This window comes from Pan paniscus, chromosome 9 (assembly GCF_029289425.2).
Source record: "Pan paniscus chromosome 9, NHGRI_mPanPan1-v2.0_pri, whole genome shotgun sequence".
NCBI lineage: Eukaryota > Metazoa > Chordata > Mammalia > Primates > Hominidae > Pan > Pan paniscus.
In genome coordinates this window covers 8,164,255-8,187,575 of record NC_073258.2, presented here as the reverse complement: position 1 = coordinate 8,187,575, position 23,321 = coordinate 8,164,255, and the positions used below count along the sequence as shown (strand labels likewise).

General features: G+C 36.4%; 2 protein-coding genes across 2 annotated transcripts; both read right to left on the bottom strand.

Moving 5' to 3' along the window:
* Positions 1-3,454: 3,454 nt before the first annotated feature.
* On the bottom strand, positions 3,455-13,003 carry LOC100987113 (olfactory receptor 56B1). The gene has a single exon (XM_057299078.2). It carries the CDS (start codon positions 12,932-12,934, stop codon positions 11,960-11,962), a length of 975 nt encoding a protein of 324 aa, XP_057155061.1. The 5' UTR covers positions 12,935-13,003; the 3' UTR covers positions 3,455-11,959.
* An 8,993-nt stretch (positions 13,004-21,996) lies between these two features.
* Positions 21,997-22,986, bottom strand: LOC100986442 (olfactory receptor 52P1). The gene has a single exon (XM_003819052.3). It carries the CDS (start codon positions 22,984-22,986, stop codon positions 21,997-21,999), a length of 990 nt encoding a protein of 329 aa, XP_003819100.3.
* Between the last annotated feature and the right edge of the window lie 335 nt (positions 22,987-23,321).

Here is a 23,321-nt window from a genome sequence, read left to right as displayed (position 1 = left end):
TGAACTATTGAACTGAGCCTTAAAGAGAAATACATGTTATGTGTCCCAAGGGGATATTTAAGAATCTCAGAGACACAGATGTTGGTGTGAGAATCAAGATAACCTCTATGGGAAGAGGAGAAAGAACAAGAACTTTCCATTCTGTGTCCAAATAATGATACGTATATAAGCAAATAATCCCATATGTGTGTGTTTGTGTATTAGAGTGTATATATGAGTCAGGGAGAGAATGAAAATGAACATAAGTTATTTTAATAAAGACTGGGATTTAATACTTACTGCAGATTAATGTTTTCTTCTTCTCGACTGCCCTGTGGGAAAGATATCAAAAGCACAGAAGTAGAGAATGTTTTGTTCATTCATAAACTAATCTATTTTTAAATTTTTTTTATATTAATGTATCATTTTACTTCTTTCAATTAACGTTTATTTAGAACTTTCTGCTTTCCAAAGCAGGCTGGGAACTATGCAAATATGGCCCCTGGTTCAAAAAGTTTATTTTATTATTATTTTTTTTTCTTTTTTTTTATTATACTTTAAGTTTTAGGGTACATGTGCACATTGTGCAGGTTAGTTACATATGTATACATGTGCCATGCTGGTGCGCTGCACCCACTAACTCGTCATCTAGCATTAGGTATATCTCCCAATGCTATCCCTCCCTCCTCCCCCCACCCCACCACAGTCCCCAGAGTGTGATAAAATGACCATAAATCATGCTGCTATAAAGACACATGCACACGTATGTTTATTGCGGCATTATTCACAATAGCAAAGACTTGGAACCAACCCAAATGTCCAACAATGATAGACTGGATTAAGAAAATGTGGCACATATACACCATGGAATACTATGCAGCCGTAAAAAAGTTTATTTTTTAAATAAAATTTTTACTTTTTCAAGTGAGAGAAATGAATTATGTATAGTTGGGTGTTCTAAAATGTAATCAAAAGTTTAAACTTATTACACTTATATATTAAAGTAGGAAAAATTAGAGGAATATACAAACCTTGAAATAATCATCATGATACAATAATTAAAAATAATTATTATTGCTAAAAATAACTGATTATAAATTATATCCATTTTATGAAAATAAAAATAATATATGCTAACTTGAAAAAACATAACGGTATTTATAAGGAAATTAAAAAGCACTCATAGTTCTAACACTTGAAGTTATGGTATAGATTTACCTTAATTAAAATCCTATATATGTATTGCCATGCATTAACTATATATGTTTTAACAAAAATCATCATGTTGCATTATAGCATAAATATTACAATTTTAATTTAACATTATAAAACTAGTCCATTTCAAAACAGAATTACTATAGCTGATTAAAAGTTCATGTTAGATGTGTGTAATTTATGTAACATAGCTTGATCTTATATATGTAGATCCTTTCAAAAGAAAAATATGATAAATGAACATGGGTATGAAATTGCTGTGACATTTCTTACCTGATATTTTCCTCAAAATAGATTTTTATTATGTATTAGGGTCCCCATTTATTCATGACAATAGTTATGTGCCAAGTTGATAAGATACAGTTGTCTAATTGTCATTTAACTATGCTACCTTAGTAAGTACACTGTATTTAAAAATTTTATATTATTGGTTTTAATGCATTGTGACAGTAGTTACTTGTAGTATTTTCCTTTATTTTTCTTTACAGAACTTGTTGATGGTATTGAGTGATCTCATTAACAAGAATAAGATCTGGATTGGTTTAATGTTTTACACGTGATTGAGAAGAATAAATATTGTCTACGACTGGGGTATAGGCTCAGTATATATTCACAAGAAATGCCTCATTTATTAGGTTTACCGATTTTTTGTATTCCTTTTTTAATTGTTGTATAAATTGTAGATGTTTATCATGTACAACACGATGTTTTGAAATATAATATATATATACTATATATACACATACATTGTGGAAAGGCTAAATCAAACTAATTAACATATATGTTAACTCAATTGTCATTTTTGTGGTGAGGACATTTGAAATCTCCCTTATTGCCCAAGAATACACTACATTTCTATTACCTGTAGATATGATGCTGTACAATAAATTTCTTGAACTTATTCCTCCTATATAACTGCATTTTTGTTTTATTTTATTTTATTTATTTTTTTAGATAGGAGGTCTGTCTATTTTGCAAAGGCTGGTTGGCCTTGAAGTCCTGGTCACAAGCGATTCCTTCCCCTCGGAATTCCAAATAGCTGGAACTAATTTTGTTACCTTTGACCGGTGTATTTCAAATCCTCTCTCTCACCACTAACTCAGCTTCCCCAGTAGCTGGGACTACAGGCTTAGCACCACCATGCCCCATATTTTTTTTTTTTTTTTTTTTTGGTATTTTTACTAGAGACAGGTTTCACCATGTTGACCAGGCTGGTCTCCAACTCCTGGTTTCAAGTGATCCTCCCATCTCGGCCTCCCAAAGTGCTGGCATTATAGGCATGAGCCACTGTGCCCAGCCTATCTCACATTTTCTTTATCCTGTCATCCATTGGTGTACATTTAGTCTGATTCGCTATCTTTGCTATTATGAATAGTGCTGAGATAATCATACAAATGCAGATATCTTTTTTATGTAATGATTCATTTCCCTTATGGTAAATACAGAGTAGTGCAATTGCTGGTGGTTCTAATGGTTCAAATTGTGGTTCTAATTTTATTTATTTGAAAAATCTCCATACTGTTTTCCATAAAGGTTTCCTAATTTACATTCCCGCTCACAGTATATAAGTTTTCTGCATGACAAAATCTGTTGTTTATACACATTTTAATGACAGATATTCTGACTGGTGTAAGACAATATCTCACTGTGGTTTTAATTTGCATTTCTCTGATGATAAGCAGTATTCAGTATTTTTTCATATGTTTGTTGGCCACTTGCATATTTTCTTTTGAAAAGAAAGAACATATACATATGTTTGTGTCCTTTGCCCACTTTGGAATGGTGTTATTTGTGTTCTTGTTGAGTTGCTTGAGTTCCTTGTAGATGATGGATTTACTCCTTTGTTAGATGCATACTTTGCCAATATTTTCTCCCATTCTGTAGGTTGTCAGCTTACTCTCTTGATTGTTTCTTTTGCTTTGCAGAAGCTTTTTAGTTTAATTATGCCTCATTCATCTATTTTTGTTTTGATTGCATTTCCTTTCAACAACTTACTCATAAATTCTTTGCCTAAATATCCAGAAGAATTTTTCCTAGGTTTTCTTCTAGGATATTTATAGTTTTAGATCTCATGATTAAGTCTTTAACCTATCTTAAATTAGTTTTGGCATATAATGAGAGATAGAGGTTCAGGCTCATTCTTCTACCTACAGCTATCCAATTGTTCAGCACCATTTATTGAATAGTGTGACCTTTCCCTAGTGTTTATTTTAGTGACTTTGTCGAAGATCAGTTGGTCATAAGTGTGTGGCTTCATTTCTGAGTACTCTATTCTGTTTTACTGATCTATGTGTCTTTATTTATACCAAAGCTGGGTAAGGACACAACAAAAAAGAAAATGTTGTTACCATGCATTTTGGTTACTATGCTGTTTTGGTTAATATAGCATTGTAGTTGAAGTCAAGTAATGTGATGTTACCTGATACCATGCTGTTTTGGTTACTATAGCATTTTAGTTGCGGTCAGGTAATGTGATGCTTCCAGATTTTTTTCTTTTTACTTAAGATTGCTTTGATTATTTGGCTCTTTTTTGGTTCCATGTGAATTTTAGAATTGCTTATTCTAATTCTGTGAAAAATGATATTGGTAATTTGATAGGGATCACATTGACTGTGTAGATTGCTTTGGGTAGTATGGTCATTATAACAATATTGATTCTTCCAATTCATGAGCATGAGGTGATTTTTCATATTTGCATCATCTAAAATTACTTTCATCAGTGTATCATAGTTCTCCTTGTAGAGATCTTTCACCAGCATAGTTACATGTATTCCTAGGTATTGTATATTTTTTTCTAGATATTGTTAATGAAACTGAGTTCTTGATTTTGTTCTCTGCTTGATTGTTATTGGTGTATAACAATGCTACTGATCTTTGTACTTTGATTTTATATCCTGAAATGCTACCGATGTCACTTTTCAAGTCTAGGAGCCTTTTGGATGAGTCTTTAGGGTTTTCTACATATAAGATCATATCATCAGCAAATAGAGATAGTTTGACTTTCTGTTGTTAAATTTGGATGCCTTTTATTTATTTCTTTTCCCTGATTGCTCTAGAGAGAGCTTCCAATATCATGTTGAATAGGAGTGGTGAACATGGGCATCTTTGGCTTGTTCCAGTTGCTGGGAGAAATGATTTCAACTTTTGCCCATTCAATATGATGTTGACTGTTGGTTTGATGTATATGGCTTTTACTATTTTTTAAGTATGTTCCCTCAGTGCCTAGTTTGTTAACAGTTTTTATCATGAAGAGATGATGAGTTTTGTCAAAAGCTTTTTCCACGTGTATTAAAATGATTATATGTTTTTTGTTTGTTTCTTTGTTTTTGAGATGGAGTCTCACTCTGTTGCCCAGGTTGGAGTGCAGTGGCACAATCTTGACTCACTGCAACTTCTGCCTCCCAGGTTCAAGAGATCCTCCAATCCTCCTGTCTCAGCTCCCCTAGTAGCTGGGATTACAGGCATGTGCCACCATGCCCAGCTAATTTTTGTATTTTTAGTAGAGACGGGGTTTCGTCATGGTGGCCAGGCTGGTCTCGAACTCCTGACCTCAGGTAATTCACCCGCCTCAGCCTCTCAAAGTGCTGGGATTACAGGCGTGAACCACCACGCCCAGCCTTTTGTTTTTAATTGTGTTATGCCCGTATGTTAGGCCTCAGGGGCATATGGGCATGCATTTGTTGAACCACTTTTGCATTTGTTGAACTACCTTTGCACCACTGGAATATGACCCACTTGATTGTGGTGCATTATCTTTTTAATATCCTGTTGGATTGTCTTGTAGTATTTCGCTGAAGATTTTTGTATCAATTCTCATCAGGAAGATTGACCTGTAATTTTCTTTTTTGTTGCGTCCTTACCCAGCTTTGGAATCAGGGTGAAACAAGCATCATAGAACCAGTTAAGGAGGATTCCCTCCTCTTCAATTTTTTGAAACAGTGTCAGTATGATTATGACTAAATCTTCTTTATATGTCTGGTAGAATTTGATTGTGAATGCCTCTGGTCCTAGGCATTTTTTGTTAGAAGATTCAGTTGCACTACTTGTTATTGGTCTGGTCAGTATTTCTACTTTTTCTTGATTGAATCTTAGGAGGTTGTATGTTAACCAGAATTTATCCGTCTTTTTTAGGCTTGCTAGTTTGTACCCTCAGAGATGTTCATTATAGTCTCTAATAATCTTTTATATTTCTGTGGCATCATTTGTCATATCATTTTTATTGTTTCTGATTTTGTTTGTTCAAATTTTCTTTTTCCTTCATTAATCTTGCTGTGGTCTATCAATTTTGTTTATCTTTTCAAAGAACCAACTTTCCATTTTCTTTATCTTTGTATTTTTCTGTTTCAATTTCATTTATCTCTTCTCTGATATTTGTTCTTTATTTTCTTATCCTAGCTTTTGGTTTTAGTTGTTCTTATTTGTCTGGTTCCTTGAGGTACAATGTTAGAGTTTTAAATTAAAATATTTCTATATTTTTAATGTCTGCATTTAATGCTATAGACTTCCCACTTAAAACAGCTTTTGCCATTTCCCAAATGATTTAGTATATTGTGTCTCTATTTCATGTGTTTCAATGTTTAAAAAATTTCTGCCTTGATTTTGTTGTTTATCCAAAGATTATTCAGAAGCAGGTTGTTTGATTTCCAAGTATTCGTATATTTTTGAGACTTCCTTTTGGTATTCATTTTTAGTTTAATCCACTGTGGTCTAAGAATATGCTTGATATTATTTAAGTTTTTAAAAGTTTATGGAGACTGGCCTAGCATTTGAGCAATTTTTGAGACTGTTTCATGTGCCAATAGAAATATACAGAAATGTATGTTCTGTGGTTGTTGGGTAGAATGTTCTGTATATGTCTGTTTAGCATTTAATCTAGAGGGCAATTTAAGTTCAGAAGGTTTTTTTGGTTGATTTTTTTGCCACAGTGATCTGTCTAGGGTGGTCACTGGTGTATTGTAGTCCCCTCCTGTTATTGTGTTGTTTCTACCACTTTACTTAGGTCCAATAGTATTTGTTTTATGAAACTGGTTGCTCTGATGTTGGATGCATATATGTTCAGAATTGTCACATTTTATTCTTGAATTGATTTCTTTAACATTGCACAATGTCTTTCTTTGTCTTATTTCACTGTTGTTTATATAAAGTCTGGCTTATATAAGTGTAGCTAACTACTCCTGCTTGCTATTGTTTTCCATTTGTGTGAAACATCTTTTTATACCTTTTTGCTTTGAGCCTGTGAATGTCTGTGCTCATTGGGTGCATTTTAATAGGCAGCACATGGTTGAATATTGTTTTTAATCCATTTTCTCAGTTTACATGTTTTAAGTGGAGCATTTAGTACATTCATGTTCAAGCTTAATATTAATACATGAGATTTTGTTCTTGTCATGATGTTCATTGTTACCTAATTGCTTTGTAGTCCCATTTTTGTGGTTGCTTTAGAAGATCTATGAGTTTTTTACTTTCACTTGTTTTTTTATTGTGGCAAGTATCACCCTTTTATTTTCTTGTTTAGAACTCCTTTGTGAATTTCTTGTAGGGCCAGTAGAGTGGTGACACATTTCCTTAGTGTTTGCTTACCTGGGAAAGACTTATTTCTCCTTCATTTACAAAGCTCAATTTAGCAGAACACAAAATGTTTAGCTGGTAGTACTTCTGTTAAAGAAGACTAAAAATAGGACCCCAGTCCCTTCTGGCTTGTAAGATTTCTGTTGAGGAGTACTTTGTTACTCTGACGAGGTTTATTTTATAGGTGTTTTGATGTGCCTCTTTTGCTGCTTTCAGGATCTTTTCCTTCATATTGGCTTTAGATAGTCTGATGCCTATATGCCTTGGTGATATTCATCTTGCAAAGAATTTTTCAGGTGTTCTCTGAGTTTCTTGTGTCTGGATATCTACACCTCTAGCAAGACTAGAGAAATTTTCCTAATTATTTCCTCAAATAAGTTTTCCGAACTTTTTATTTATTTCTCTTCTCCCTCAGGAATGCCTATACCTCAGAGGTTTTATCATTTTACATAAACCTGTTTCTCAAAGGCTTTGTTCATTTTTTAAATTTTCCTTCCTTCCTTTTTTCTTTTTTTCTTTCTTCCTCTCTTTCTTTTCTTTCTTTCTTTCTCTTTCTCTCTCTCTTTCTCTTTCTCTCTCTTTCGTTCTTGTTTGCTTGCTTTCTTCTAGGTTAATTTAAAAACCCGACTTCAGTCTCTGAAATGTACTATTCTGCTTGGTCTCATTTAAAGCTTTCAACTGTATTTTGTAATTCCTTCAGTGAATTTTTGGTTTCAGAAATTCTGTATTTTTAAAAATATCATCTACCTGTTTTTCAGCTCCTCCATTCCTGCTTTCTTGTGATTGCAGATGTTAGGCATCACCCTTGTTGGCTGCCTATTAATTTGCTCTTAAGGACACCATTTCCATCACTCCCTACAAGTGAAGCCTCTTTGGCAGCTAGTTTACCCTTGCTGGTTTTTAAGTAATTGCTGTCCCCTGGCTTCTGGCAGTTATTTGCCTCAACTTGCTATCTGTTACTTCAAAGTTCTATCACCCCCACAACTACTAGACAATCCAGCTCTTTGACTGTCTCTCCTATCCTCACACCTGCTCTGAAAAGGAGAGCCATAGCTGAACATTTTAGTAATACTGGTGCCCCCACTCATTTGTGCATTCATTGGTGAATGCTGTGTTTTCTGGGGCGTTCCATAGAACATACTTCTCTGGTGACTCTTTTGGCCTCATATAATATGTCGATTTCAGCATCCCCAGCTGCTTCATGTTTGCATTGCCCAAGTGCAATGCAATGCCCAACTGCCAGGGCAACTCAGGCATTACCACTTGACTCATCATCGTCCATCACATTCTCCAGGCTTCTAAGAGTCACTGTCACAGTGAGTCTGACCCATCTCCAGGAATTCTGACCAGGGTGTTCAATACAGTGTCCACAATAATTTTCCCAAGTCAAAAAATTATTGCTTATTCTCTATGTTCTTATGTCCTAAGATCTTATCCTCTTGATTAAGCTCCCTTAATTTTCAGTCCCCTGGATTCTTGCAGCTTGTTCATGCTGTAATCATACTGGAATTTAACCTTAGTTACCAGCCTGACAATCTAGAGAGGGCAGTAACCATAGTCTTGTATGAGAGAAACTTCTTTATTATCTTCCTGCATAAACTCCTTTATTATCTTCCTGCATAAACTTCTTTATTATCTTCCTGCATGAGAGTGTTAGCTCTCATGTTATAAATAAAGGGGTGAGCTAGTTTGCAAAATACATCTTCAAGGCCATCCATTCAGATATCCACATCCCGTGTTTCATTGCCCCAGATTTTCTCAACCAGAATGCACACCTTGGTATAATAGTTCTGCCTTGTTAAGCATTAAACAGTCATGGAGTTCTGAGACGCAATTTTCTTTTTCTTCTTTTCTTTCCTTTTATTTCTTTCTTTTAATACAGTGGTTCCATCTTGGCTCACTGTACGCTCCACTAGGCTGGAGTGCAGTGGCACTGTCTTGGCTCACTGCAAGCTCCACCTCCCATGCTCAAGCGATTCTCCCACCTCAGCCTCCTGAGTAGCTGGAACTATAGGCACGCGCCACCACACCTGGCTAATTTTTGTATTTTTTGTAGAGACGGGGTTTCCCTCGCTGCCCAGGCTGGTCTCAATCCTGGGCTCAAGAGACCTCCCTTCCTCAACCTCCCAGAATACTAGGATTAGAGGCATGAGCCACTGCACCCAGCTGAGACTCAAATTTCATGCCCAAGTGTACTCCCCAGCTGTTGTTACCGTTTTTACTTCAGGAGATAAGAGCACCTTTTCAAGCTTTGCAATCTATCACACTTCATTTTTACTATTTGTTAACTGCCTTCATTTTGTCATTATTACTCTACGTGGTTTCCATATAGCATAGCAGTAATCAGTCGACTCCACTATCTTTCCTGCCATTGTCCACCCCTCCACATACCTTTCAAATGCCTTAAAGAGTTGAACCAGCCAGGGCATTTCCCTCCACAAGGGTGTTTTGTCACATTACGATTGGTAAAATTTTCAACAATTGAGTCAATTCCTTGTACTACGGGATTAAATGTGTCCCGTATTGTATCATTTCACTCCTATTATGATCTGTGTTGGGTTTAGTCCTCTACAAAGCAGACAACTAGATAGGACTAGTCATCAGATAGGTTTATTGGGGGGAAAATGTGAAATGTAAAGGATAAGAAGGGAGGAAAAGATTAAGAGAATCTTTAAACCATGATGCAGCTCTGACAACCAAGAAAAGAGAAAGAGAAGGAAAGATTGCCTAAGAAAAGTATCCGCCCTCAGTGCAGCTCTGAGAAAGTCTTAGCCGGGCCAGTTCAGAGTCCTCATGCAAAAGTTGACCATTAAAGGAGTTTCATTTCTGGCCAGAATGGCCTAGCTCTCGTCCTCTTACTGTGTCTGGTCATTGTCTGGGAGCAGCCAAGGGAAGCATGAGCTTTGTGTGAAGGTGCAGATGCATCTAATGGTGTAGAAGCCAGAGGATGTCAGTCAACAATGCTACTTATATCAGGTTCCCTTGAAGGGACGTGTGAAAGGTGCACACACATTTTTAAATTTTTTAATTTTTCTTGGCTGTAATATGTAAGTTATTCCTGCTGGAATAACATGTCATCTCATTTAATTTCATTGAACTGCCCACTTATCATGGTTTTTTTTTTTTTTTTTGAGTCAGAGTCTCACTCTTTCACCTAGGTTGGAGTGCAATGGTGTGATCACAGCTCACTGCAGCCTCAAATTCCTGGGATCAGGCAGTCCTCCCACCTCAGCCTCCCGAGATCTGGGACTGTCAGCATGAGCCACCATGCCTGCCTAATTTTATTTTTATTTATTTGTATTTTTTATAGAGATAGGTTCTCACTATGTTGCCCAGGCTGGTCTCAAACTCCTGGCCTCAAGTGATCCTCCTACTTTGGCCTCCCAAAGTGCTAGGATTACAAGTGTAAGCCACTGTGCCCAGCTGATGATTCTTATTTAATATGAACACTATCTTCTTGTAACTTTATAGAAAATGTCAAACATAAATTTTCTTAAATTATCTTAATGTTCTCAACTATATTGTTAGTAAAAAAAAGGAGTCTTATGAATACAAAGGGCATGGAGTCTTTTCTCTTTATTAATTTTTAAATGAAAAAAATTGAAGTTTGTGTGAAAGGCCAGACTAATAAGAAAGATACATTATATTATTTTCATTTTACCTGAAAACTGATAGGATTTACTTTTGAAATCTAACTGGAAGAGGAGTTGACATTATATAATGTATAACAGACTTTCTAGCAACTGGTATTCCTGCACCCAAAATTAATACTCATATTTCAAGGAATGTCCTAACTATTTAATGGCATTAATCTGAGCATGTGTTTAATGGAAAGTAGCCTGGAAAAGATTGAAATACAAGACAATAATAGATTAAGCCTTATTTTGCCCATTCATTGTTTAGGACTATTTAAAAAAAAAGAAAGAAAAGAAAACTCTCAAAGTAAAAATTTCACAGGGAAAAATTTCTATATCGACCTCCTGCCTGCAGTGTCTTTATATCTGATCATCTGAAGATTTTGCTGAAGCTGCCTACATTCTTATGTGGGTGTGGTAGTAGTAGTGGATGAGTAGCTATGGTAGAGATAGATGCTGGTGATATAAATAAAGCCAGTGAGTCAGTCAGGGTCTCAGAAAGGGGAAAAAAAAAAGGCACAAAGAAATGTGAGTTTGAAGACAATTTAATGAAGTTGGTATTGAGTAGTAGGTTGTTTTAAGAAAACAAGTGGATATTAAAAAATAATGGATGCTGGGCACTCAGAGACTACTATCAGGAAGCCTTTATCAGCCCCTTGGCCTGAAGAAAGAAGGCAAGACAAGCCTGTTACTATATTTCCATAAAAGCTGTAGCTGTAGCAGGTGGGTGGCCAGAGAAGGGACATATCCAGTGAAAACCCTAATGTCAAAGCAGGCTGGGAGTAGAACAATAAATAGCCCAAATGCTGTCTCCTCTTGAACTATAATCTGTCACGCATCACATTGGCTCAATTCAACTGAACACCGAAAGACAAAGGAGTCTGGGCTTACAATATGTGAAAGTCAGCCCTCCAGTTTACAGAGCAGTGCACAAAGGGCAGAGAGCAAATCTGGGGAGGCAAACGGCGTAAGCACCAGATCCTTCTAGCTAGATGAATCTTTTGGGTTCTGTCTGTCCAAGCTGAGTCGTCTCATATTCCACCTAAATCCTCATCATTGACTGATTTGGCTTTATCTGAATTATTTTCTTTTCCGACCTCTGTATTTCATATTACTGGAGTAATGCTTGTTTAGGCAGACTGACTTTGCTCCCAAGTTACAGCTCCCAAGTTACAGCTAACAATGCGCAAGCATGACCTGTGATTCATGTCCCAATCACTCATTTGTCTGATTGAATGTATGTGTGTCTGTGTGTGTATTTGTGGGTGTGTGATTATATTCATTTTTATTTTAAGAGATAGATATCAATCATTAAGTTCTTTAAATCCAATTTGATTTGGCAGAAATTTCTTCCATATTCTCAAATATATTTAAATATTTAGCTTTTGTCAATATTTTAGGCTACTGTGATTTTTTGTATCTTTTCTGAAGCTTTCACAATTATTTACATACAAATATAAAAAGGGAATCCCAGAGGTATTCACTTACTCATTTATCCTCTTTGAAATTTTACTTTCCAGTTTAGGAGAAGCTGAGGTTCATGTACATCACAGAGAAGGTCTCTAAGATCTTATTTCTTTTGTAAGGGCAAACAGCACCTTTTGGAAGGCTGCCCTAAGTTCTTTGGTCTGAAGTGCATAAACTATAGGGTTGAGGGATGGGGGGATGATGTTGTGCAACACATTAAGTAGAACTGGAATCAAAGTAGCCTTCATCTCTGTCAGATGAGTCACTGAAATCACTACAACAATAGTGTAAAAGAAAAGGATGAGGGTGAGATGTGAACTACAAGTGCTCAGGGCCTTGGCTGCAGCTTCAGCTGAGTTCAGTCTAAGTACAGAGTACAGAATCAAAATATATGACAGTATAATAAGACTTAGATCACTCCCCATTCCAAGCCATGCCAGAACCAACTGGCAAATGCTGTTTGGCCTCCTGTCATCACAAGCCAGGCTTGTGACCCCAAGGTTAGAGCACAGGCAGTGTTCAATTTCATTCCTGGAGCAATAATCACGCTGTGCTGCAAGCACAGGCACTGGCGTGACAAATAAGCCATTTCTCAGCACCATGAACAGGGTAGCTTTTAAGATTAAGGAACTGGTGACAATTGATGGATAGCGAAGAGGGTGACAAATAGCCACATATCTATCAAAAGCCATGCAGAGGAGGATACCAGACTCCATGCCCACAAAGAAGTGAATGGCATAAATCTGAGCAAAGCACTCAGGGAGGCTAATAACCTTGGCATCAAACCAGAAGATGGCCAGGATCTTAGGGACGATAGTAGTGGCCAGACCCATGTCTACCATACAGAGGATGCCAAGGAAAATATACATGGGCTGCTGTAAAGAAGGGTTCTGCCAGATGATGATGAGGATGAGGGTGTTTGCAGCAAGTGCTGAGAGATACAGTAGTGCCAGGGGCAGAGATAACCAGTGTTGCCAGCTGTGAATGCCCGGGAATCCCAGCAGGATGAACTCAGAGACCTGGAATTTGGAGCTATTGGAGATTTTGAGAGATGCAGACATATGATTCATGATTCAACATGAATTTCAAATCTCTATTTGTATTGTTCTCAGTTATCACAGGTTGGAACCACCACAGAAATAAAATTGTAGTATTTTTCTAAGCCTTTCTTCATCTCTTTAGAAATTATATAGATTAAATGGATGTGCTTGTTTTCTTCATATTTATCTCAGTGTTACTTGACTTGATGCAGAGGTTTATTAACTAATAATAACTAGATTTTTTAAATGAAGAATTATGGGAGATGAAATTTATAGCTACATCATTTCAAGTTGATATAGATGTCCATTAACGTCTTACATAGCCTTTCAAAATTTTGATATCATGGACTTGTAAAGGTTTCCAGAAATAAATCATATTGAGGATTTGGGGATAGTTTTCTTTCATGTTCTACTTTGTATGCACTTCTGAGGAGGTTGCAAAAGAGTAGCTTAAAAGGAAGTTAGTGATTATGGCTGAATTTCTCCATATGAGAAGTCATATAATGAAGACATACCTTAGTAAGTTGTTTTATAGTTGAATCTTAGAGAACCTATAAAGACATAAATACAGGAATTAGGTAAAACTAATAAGAAGCTTTTAAAGATTACTGTGGTAACAACACAATATTAGATCAACTCTATTCATTTTTTAGTGAATACAGGCACAATGTTGTACAGCTGGTCTCTAGAACTTATTCATCTTGTACAACTAAAACCTTCTAACCATTGAACAGTAATTTTAACTTATTTAATAAACAAGAATTATTTGTCCATAATGTTGAAGGAATTGCCATTCAATGCTCAAAAATCATGGTTAAAATTAGACTCATTATCTTTTCTACAACTTTGTTGTTATCCATTTACTTTTTATTCTGCATGGTGGCTCGACCAGACAAGCTTGAATCTAGAAAACTAACCTTCCCTTACTGCAAATAATTGCTTATCATATTGTTGATTTCTTTTCTTTACTTCATTCATATGCACTCTTTTTTTTCAGTATGCTTTCTGCAACCTGCCTGGAGCAAATGTTTCTCATTTTCCATAATTCTTTCTTTCTGCTAGCAATCTGATCTTTCAAACACTGGTATTCCTTTGCTTAAAATAATTCATGGTTTCACATTTTCTTTCAAATACAATACTTTATTATTACAATCCTTTATTTATTTACCATTTATTATTTACTATTACAATCCTTTATTTTGCGTAAAACACTCTCAGATATGACTCAAACCGAAGTGAATATAATCTCTTGCTTTGAACTTCTTTGTATTCTACACTGCAGATACATATAATACTTACTGTATGCTAAAATTAGTAATTTTTCAAGGCATTTTACTTCCAATATTTTTGCCAAGGTGGAAGCTATTGCAGGTTTATGAGCAAGAAACAAAAACTGGAAAGCTATGTTCAAAGTTTAAAATGTTATTTTTAATATATTAGTTATGGGTTTATTTTTGATATAATTATTGTTAAATACCAAAAAAATCTGGAAGAAAATAAAATTCTTTTGTTGTATCAATTCTTATTAAAAACTAAATGTATTTCCTTTCAGAGGTTTCTTATTGCCTGTATGTTTGAATAAACATATACTCCCAAATGATGGAGTAAATCATCCTTCTTTAATGGTGAATGTAATTTGATAAAGACTAAAATTATCTAAATGTATCTACAGAAAATTTCAATGACTGAAGAGCACAAACAATAATGGAGATAAAGCTAGTTTGACTTTGAGCTTTTAGAGGAGAATTCTGAAGCGGTTCAACACAATAGTTTTATCCTGGATGCATGGAAGTATGTAACCCATTTGATGTACAAGGCCTGGCATTTTTACTTAATACTCATTTATTACTTTACATCCTAATGTCACATAACATTTTATCTTTGATGTTTTCTCTATTAAAACTTTTTTCTGATTTGTATATGTGTGATACAATTAAGAGAAGTAGTATGTTTGAGCTCACAGAAAAAGAATTGTTTTTAATTTTTTTTACAATTATATTCTAGCATGACATAGAATACGATTCTGCTATATAAAACAGTTAATATATTAACCCTGAAGATAATCTGGCAGTGTTGTTTTTTGATTACAGACAAGGTAACTTCTAGTGCACCATGTGAGCCTTAATATTTTCTAATTCTGACTTCAACCTTTTTTGCAAAGGCCCTCCAATCCTCTGTATGCTACTAAAGCAGAGAGAAATGTCAATCTTTTTGCAGAATGTTGACAAAACAACATAATGTTTAGGATAAGCCGTTGAACTCTCTGGAATTTAGCCAAAGTGACCATGAGAAGATTTTATCACTTACCTTGCTTATGAACACAGACTCACAGTCTGGGATCCTAGGCGTGGCAGAAGTTTTCTACTGGGCAAAGACAGAACTTTATGAGAAAGATGCTTTAACACAAGATAAAAATGTGTTGTCAGCTAAGATGTGGCACAGAAATTATAAACTTCTGAAATTTATGGAGAGTAGTTAAGCAGCTCAGTGACCTAAGCATAATAGATCTCCTTTGCAGACATGATGAAAGACCTATAGAGAAAGCTGAATTCCTAGGATGTTAAATCCCACTAGAATAGAAAGCAGATTAACTCAAAAACATGTATCCTATTAATGTTACCTAAGAATTTACATGAATAGAAGAATATCTTCATTTATTAAATCAAAATGGACCTATAAAGGTGAGAAATTTTAGAGTGTTTGAATGGTTTTTAAGCACACAAACTCTGGGTGTTCTAAATTCTGTGGCTAGGAGATTTATTTAAACATTTTTAAAGGAGAAAGCTTTCATTCAAAAATACATATTTAGTTCTGTCTGTGTTTGAAAAACATGTTAGGCATAAAGTGTTCAATAGAACAGTCATCGTTCCTGTTCTCATTGAAATTGTGGTCTAGTTGAGGTTGGGGGAGAGAATAATAACAACAAAATCAAGCAAATATATAATAATAGACTGGGATTAGTGCTTTAAAGCAAAAGTACCAAGTGATAAGAGTTCACATGAAGAAAAAAATAATCTCTTGTTGTCAGAGAGGATATCCTGAAAAAATGTTTGTTCTGAGGGCAATTGTTTGAGTAGAAGATAACTATGGTGTGTGTGTTGGGGTGGGGATAAAAAATACTTTTTATCCAGGAATCTTTGAATGTTAAAATGAGAGGGATCAAGGCATAGTCAAGGTAACAACAGAGTGTTACAACAATGTGTCTCGTAATCTCAGTGTAACAACAAGGTAACCTCAAGGTGACAAAAATGTGTCTGGAAACCTCAAGGTGTGGTGGAACATGGGAGGTGATGTGAGATGGTGCTGTTGAGGTCATAGTGGTCAGATAATTTTAAGCAAATTTATGCTAAAGCAATATGGAGCCACTGAAAAGGTTTAGGATAATTTAGGCATGGCAGCAATGTGAAGACCAGATTGTACATGGCAAGAATAAATATAAGTACGTTGGATGAGCATTGACAACAGTACTTCAAGGGTGAGACAGCTTTATTTTAAGCTATGAAGATATAGAGAAATGGATGGATATAGAAGTTATACTGGATGTAAATTTTATAATATTTATGACCCCAAAATAACTCTAAGTTTCTCATACATGCACTGGAATGGAATATGTCATTCATGTACCTAAGGATGACTGGAGAAGAACCAGATTATGAGGGAAGAGAATGAGTTCAAATGAGGTCATGACCAATATGAGGTGCCTACCTTTGAAGCATCCAAGAGATTATTATTTAGCAAAGAGAGGAAAAAGTAGTTCCAGAGAGCAAAGGAACAATTTGAAAAAAACTGGAGTGACTAGTATTTTATTTGGAAATTACTGGAATATTTGAATTAATGCTATTAGCACAAATAGATGTTTTAGCAAGTGAGGATAGTGACAGAAAGAAGGTGGTCTAGCATGTAGTTTCTAGAAACTCATCATGATGTCTAGGTAAATGTTGAGAAAGAAAAAGAGACCGAAAATAACCTATATAGGAAAAGACAGATTGATTTTTAAAGAAGAAGGCAAAGAAATTGATTCATAATTTTACTGTACTGACAGATCTAATGAAACATAGTTTAAAGTAATATTGATGGAATCAGTCTCTTGGAGGTTACCAATGACTTTTTGAAAAGAACTGTCTATATTTGGAGTGCATAAGAAAAAGTCATATTGGAGTGGGCTAAAGAGTAAGTTAAAGGCTAGGAAATAGAAAAATTTATGCACATAACATTTTAAAGAAGTTTGTACAAGCAAGAAAATGTAGGGCAGAAGTTGGAAGTTTAGAGTTGGAAGTTGGGGTTTAGAGTAATTTGTAGTAGAAAGTAGAATGGTGGTTACCAGATGCTGAAAAGGATAAAAGGTGGGGAACTGGGGGATGGGGAGATGTTGACTAAAGTGTATAAAGGTTCAGTTAGACAGGAAGAGTAAATTTTCAAGAACTATTGTACAACGTGGTGACCACAGTCAATAGTAATATATGGTATGTTTCAAAATTGCGAAAGAATAAATGTAAAATGTTCTTACTGCAAAAAAAAAATAACTTTATGAGGTGATAGTTATGTTAATTAGACTGATATAATCATTCCACAAAGTATACATATATCACAATATCACATTGCATCCCTTATATATATTAGTCAATTAAAAATGAAAATATACATCAAAAATAAAAATTAAATTTTAAAAAGCATTTCTTGTTTTAAAATCGGGAAAAATAATGCATCTTTGGAGGTTGGTATGAACTATTTGGTAGAGAGAAAAATAGATTGTTGATAAGTCAGAGAGAATTGGATAAATAAGAGCATATGGTTGCTGAAAAAAGGAGGGGTGATGAGAGCCACTTTCCATGGCTCACATGGCAGGGACCTACCTCAAATTGGCAGAATGGTACCTGTCAATTAACCTTAGAAAATGTGGTTAAATGTTTGCCTATGTAGGTAGCTGTGATATAATACATTTGTTATGTTTAGTTAGAGGAAATTAAGAGCTACCATTTGGTAATGTTTTAGGGAAATGTTTGGACCAAGAACAGGAAGGAAGCTGCAGATTAATGAGAAACTTATTTTTAATGTAGAGAAAAGGTTTACAATTCTGAGACGTACATAACAATTCTGGAGGTGCCAGAAAACCCTTTACTGTATTACATCAAATAATAATTCGATATTATCACAATTCTTGCCTCCCCTGCTGGTTTCTCTGCTTTCTTCCAGTAAACTTCTTGAACATACAAAATGCTTAAAGAATCTCATTTACAATGAATGAGAAGTGGATAAGATGTAGGAACTTATCCGACCCTCAGCAACTTAGAGCGCTTAGACTGCAGAATATGAAGTAATTGAGCAGTAATTCCTCAATGTCCTTTTCATAATCTGCCAAATATGCGAGTCCATTAGTCCAGTGCTCACTTAGAAGATGATTCTTCCTGAAAGTTTTTAGTTTTCATTGCTCTTCAAATTAGACACTATGACTAAATTCTCTATTAACTGAACAGTATACACGAATGGAAGGGATGAGGCTGTACCTTTTGACCATCCTACATTGCTTACTCTTACAAGGAACAGATTCCAAATACTAATATATACTAATATAATTTGAAGTCTGCTTATAGTCAAGGTGAGTTCAAGATGATATCATCAGAAGCAAGAAATAATGACAGTGGGAAGGAATTAGTTAAGCACACCATCAGTCATAATTGAAAGAAACAAAAAGGCAAGAGAAGTTTCCTAATGCAATGAAGAGCACAGTGTTTTCTGCATAGACATCTAGTTGCTGTCTCCTGCAGGAAGCCCTCTGCCTTGACACTGTTCTGGATTTTCAGCTCTTCCTTTCATGTTCCCCATTGCTATGGACTTAGATTGGAATGAGTGAGAAGTTAGCCAAAGATGGATCTCTGAGAAACACCAACATTTAAAATTCAGGTTCATTAAAAATAAAATAAGGGGAAGAGGATGAAAAACATTAGAGACATGAAAGAAAAGCTGGGATTGTGTGGGATCATAGAAATCACAGTGGATAGATTTTGGAGAAGTAAGTCATAATTTAACACAATTTAAGGTAGTTCTGTTAAAAATGGTTACTGCTGGCCGGGCGTGGTGGCTCACGCCTGTAATCGCAGCACTTTGGGAGGCTGAGGCGGGTGGATCACGAGGTCAGAAGATCGAGACCATCCTGGCTAACACAGTGAAACCCCATCTCTACAAAAAATACAAAAAATTAGCCAAGCATGGTGGCGGGCGCCTGTAGTCCCAGCTACTCAGGAGGCTGAGGCAGGAGAATGGCATGAACCCGGGAGGCGGAGCTGGTAGTGAGCTGAGATTGTGCCACTGCACTCCAGCCTGGGCACCAGAGTGAGACTCCATCTCAAAAAAAAAAAAAAAAAAAAAGTTACTGCTGGCTTTGATGACAGGTATTTCTCTGGAAACATCAACTTCTGGTTGAAGTTAGATTGTAATATAAGAAAAGAATAGGACATAAGAATGCAGCAATAATTAGTTCCAAAAATATTTTTCATGAACTTTCATTTAAAAAAAATCACTAAGGTTATGAGAAATTTTTCTATGGGGCAAATGTGCCAGTAAATTCAAATGGGTTATAAACAGGAGAAATGCAAGAAGTAACTGATAGTCTGGGATCCCAAAGGCATATTATAAGAGGCTTTCTTGAGAAGAAAAAGAAATTGGCAATAAATAAATATAGCAAGAAAGGAGGAAATAATGGCTATACACATCAAAAGTTTATATGAGGATTATAATTGGAGACAGTTTATTCCTTGTCATTTCATTTTTTATGGAATTGAAATTAATGTAATATTACAAACATGAGTGGCCGGAGGTGTATAAGGGGTTGATCATGATATAAACTTATTATTGCAAATCATAAAAGGTGAACACATAGACATCTAGCATTGAGATTCACGTTAAAGAGAGAAGTTATGAACAAGCAGTGCTTATAAGTATATTGCTTACACTACACTTTAGAAACGTTCTACAAAGTATAGAAACCCATGATACAATATAAGATTGTTACACAGTTGGGGTTGTAGGTTTCTGTGCTAGAAAAATGGTCAATTTGGAGAACACAAAAGTAATTTTGTTGATAAACTGTAGTGTTAGAATTGTATATAAATCTTAAAAATCTATTAAGAATATCTCGGCCGGGCATGGTGGCTCACGCCTGTAATCCCAGCACTTTGGGAGGCCGAGGCGGGTGGATCACAAGGTCAGAAGATCGCGACCATCCTGGCTAACATGGTGAAACCCCGTCTCTACTAAAAAATACAAAAAATTAGCCGGGTGTGTTGGCGGGTGCCTGTAGTCCCAGCTACTTGGGAGGCTGAGGCAGGAGAATGGTGTGAACCTGGGAGGTGGAGCTGGTAGTGAGCTGAGATCATGCCACTGCACTCCAGCCTGGGTGACAGAGCGAGACTCTGCCTCAAAAAAAAAAAAAAAAAAAAAAAAAGAATATCTCAATTTAAGGATTAGATACATGGACACAGGAAGGGGAACATCACACACCGGGGCCTGTTGTGGGGTGGGGGTGAGGGGAGGGATAGCATTAGGAGATATACCTAATATAAAGGACGAGTTAATGGGTGCAGCACACCAACATGGCTCATGTATACATATGTAACAAACCTGCAAGTTGTGCACATGTACCCTAGAACTTAAAGTATAATAAAAAAAAATTGAGGGTTAGAATAAAAAAATTCAAACCAGTGACAGCCCATATACTAGTACTCTCCCTATAAAAAGTGATTATTTTTTCTCTGAAAAATGGATAGTGCTCAGCCTACTTCATTGAGTTTCACTATTTGTGCACTGTTTATCCCAACATATTTGAAGTGTCCCAATAAAACACTTATATTCCTGACAGAGACAGAGCTTTGAAGAGCTGGGCATTGGCTTTCTACCTCAGGACTGATACTTTCCCAGGACAGGAGTGTCTGTGAACTTCCACAAGGGAGTTTTGTGTTCCCTCCACCTAACAGGGTAGGATGGCATATAAGCGGATGACAAGCAAAAAATGTGTACTATTGGCGAACTCAAAATTGAAAATGCTAATTTGTTAAGAGAATGTGTTTGATAAATTGTCTGAAGCTATTTGGTGAGGAGTGGACAGAAAGCTCAGTATGTACAGTAACTGGTTTCCAATCTTAGTTTCATGGATATAGTTAGGAACTTTCCATCATCACATGGAGTTACTAGAATCAAGCTTAATCTTCTTTTCATTATAAATAAATAGAAGAATTAATAAATACAGACTAATTTCATAATTAAGAATTCCCATTCTGAGTGGTTTGGGTAAGTGACCATTTCTTATAGGTTCAGGAGATAAGTCAATGACTTCTGAAAGGTCCTCCCATTGTATGTATGTACAAGAATAATTGGAAACTGCTTGTGAGGGATGATATCCAAGGTCATTCAGACTTAGGTTACTTCCTGAGAGGCTGGAGACAAGAGTGTACCTGTGAGATAAATTGAAAATGTCTAGAAATGAAGAGTTATTCCTAACCTCTCTTGTGCCCTCATTCATAGAAGTCCTAAAGGATTCTAGTTTTCACGGCTTTGTTCTGCCACTAAGTAACATTGTGGATGCTGGTGGATCTTTTTCTCCTCTTGGTTTGAAGCTCTAATGGAGAAATACAGGGTTTATGGAAAAGCATGATAAATTTTTTGCGGCTTTAAGTTCTTTATCTGTGGCTATATTGTCCTATCTTCTGATTCTTGCAGCTGGTAAGATAGCTGCTATATCCTAAGGTATGAAATTAGAAATCCATGCCTGGAATATTGGAAGGGTGCCAGGAAATGAGATCTTATGGCTATGCAGGGACTCTTCTAAACTGCAGCAGGGTAGAAGCCCTCCAGAACGCAGTGGGTTGTTTTCAATGTCTGCACGTTACCCAGGTTGCAAGAATCTTCCCGTGTTTACACTTCTCTGAAAGGAAAGAAAGAATGCCCTTCTCTGTGATTTATCATTCTTGGAAATGGTCTAGAAAGTTCTGCAGAAGACATTATCCCCCTCTTAAAAGCTCTTTCTGGTCTCACATACTGAGGATTATCTTGAAAAGGTTTTTTTTAAATTTTGGATTAAGTCCCTCTATACTCCAGGGTCACTCAGATGCCTTGATGCCCATTCCCTGCCCACTTTGAAACACCCTGACAACTCTTTTACGGATCTGTTTGGTCTTAACTCCATATACCACAGGATTAAGAGCAGGTGGCAAAAGCAGATAAACATTGGCCAAAAGAATGTGAATATGGACTGGAACGTGATGGCCAAAGCGGTGTGTAAAAAAGGAGAAGAGGGCTGGTGTATAAGAGATGAGGATGACACAGACATGGGAACCACAGGTCCCTAGGGCCTTGGACCGAGCTTCATGGGATGAGAGGCGAAGGACAGCTTGTGCAATTAGGGCATAGGAGAGACCAATGCAAAACAAGTCAACCCCAATGACCAACAGTGCAGCTGTCAGCCCATACACACGGTTAGGCCTGGTGTCTCCACAGGCCAGCTTCACCACAGCCATGTGCTCACAGTACGTGTGTAGGATCACATGGCTTTGGCAGAAGTTCAAACGCCCAATAAGGAAGGGACATGGGAGCATGAGCAGGGAGCCTCGCACTACAGCTGCCACCCCTATGCGGGCAATGATGGTGTCAGTGAGGATTGTGGCATAGCGGAGTGGGTGGCAGATGGCCACGTAGCGATCAAAGGCCATGGCCAGTAGCACAGTGGACTCCATCATGCAGAAGGCATGAATGAAGAACATCTGTGCCAGGCAGGCAGAGGCAGATATATGTCCGGCTCCACACCAGAAGATAGCCAGTAGCTTGGGAACTGTGGAGACAGAGGCAGCCAAGTCGATGGTTGAGAGCATGCACAGAAAAAGGTACACAGGCTTGTGCAAGACTGGTTCAGTGGCAACAACAACCAGAATAGTTATATTGCCCACAATTGTGGCTGTGCCTAAGCCACACACAGGGAGTGAGAGCCACAAATGAAATTGTTCCAGACCTGGGATGCCCAGGAGGAAGAAGACAGAAGGGTCAACATCAGTGTGATTAGGAGATTCCATGTTGTGGCCAAGAGTGCTGGACATTCTCTGTGGTCAGAAACCTCCACATAGTATCACATTATCTGGAGGAACAAGATAGAACAGAGATAGAAATGAGAGAATAGTAACACTTACTGGCTATATCATGTTTAGAAAGCTTCATCATCCATAAAATAGCAATAATAATCATATCTATTCCCTATAGAGAAGAGAATTATATGGGTTAATATGTCTAAAGATTTCTAAAGAGCTTTGAATAATACCTGATATATAATGCTTATTAAATAAAATAAATGAACGTGAGAAAGAGCTCAAATAAGCCTTTAGATAAACTAGAATTGTCTCCTAGCTAAGGCTATACAAATATACCTGAATACATA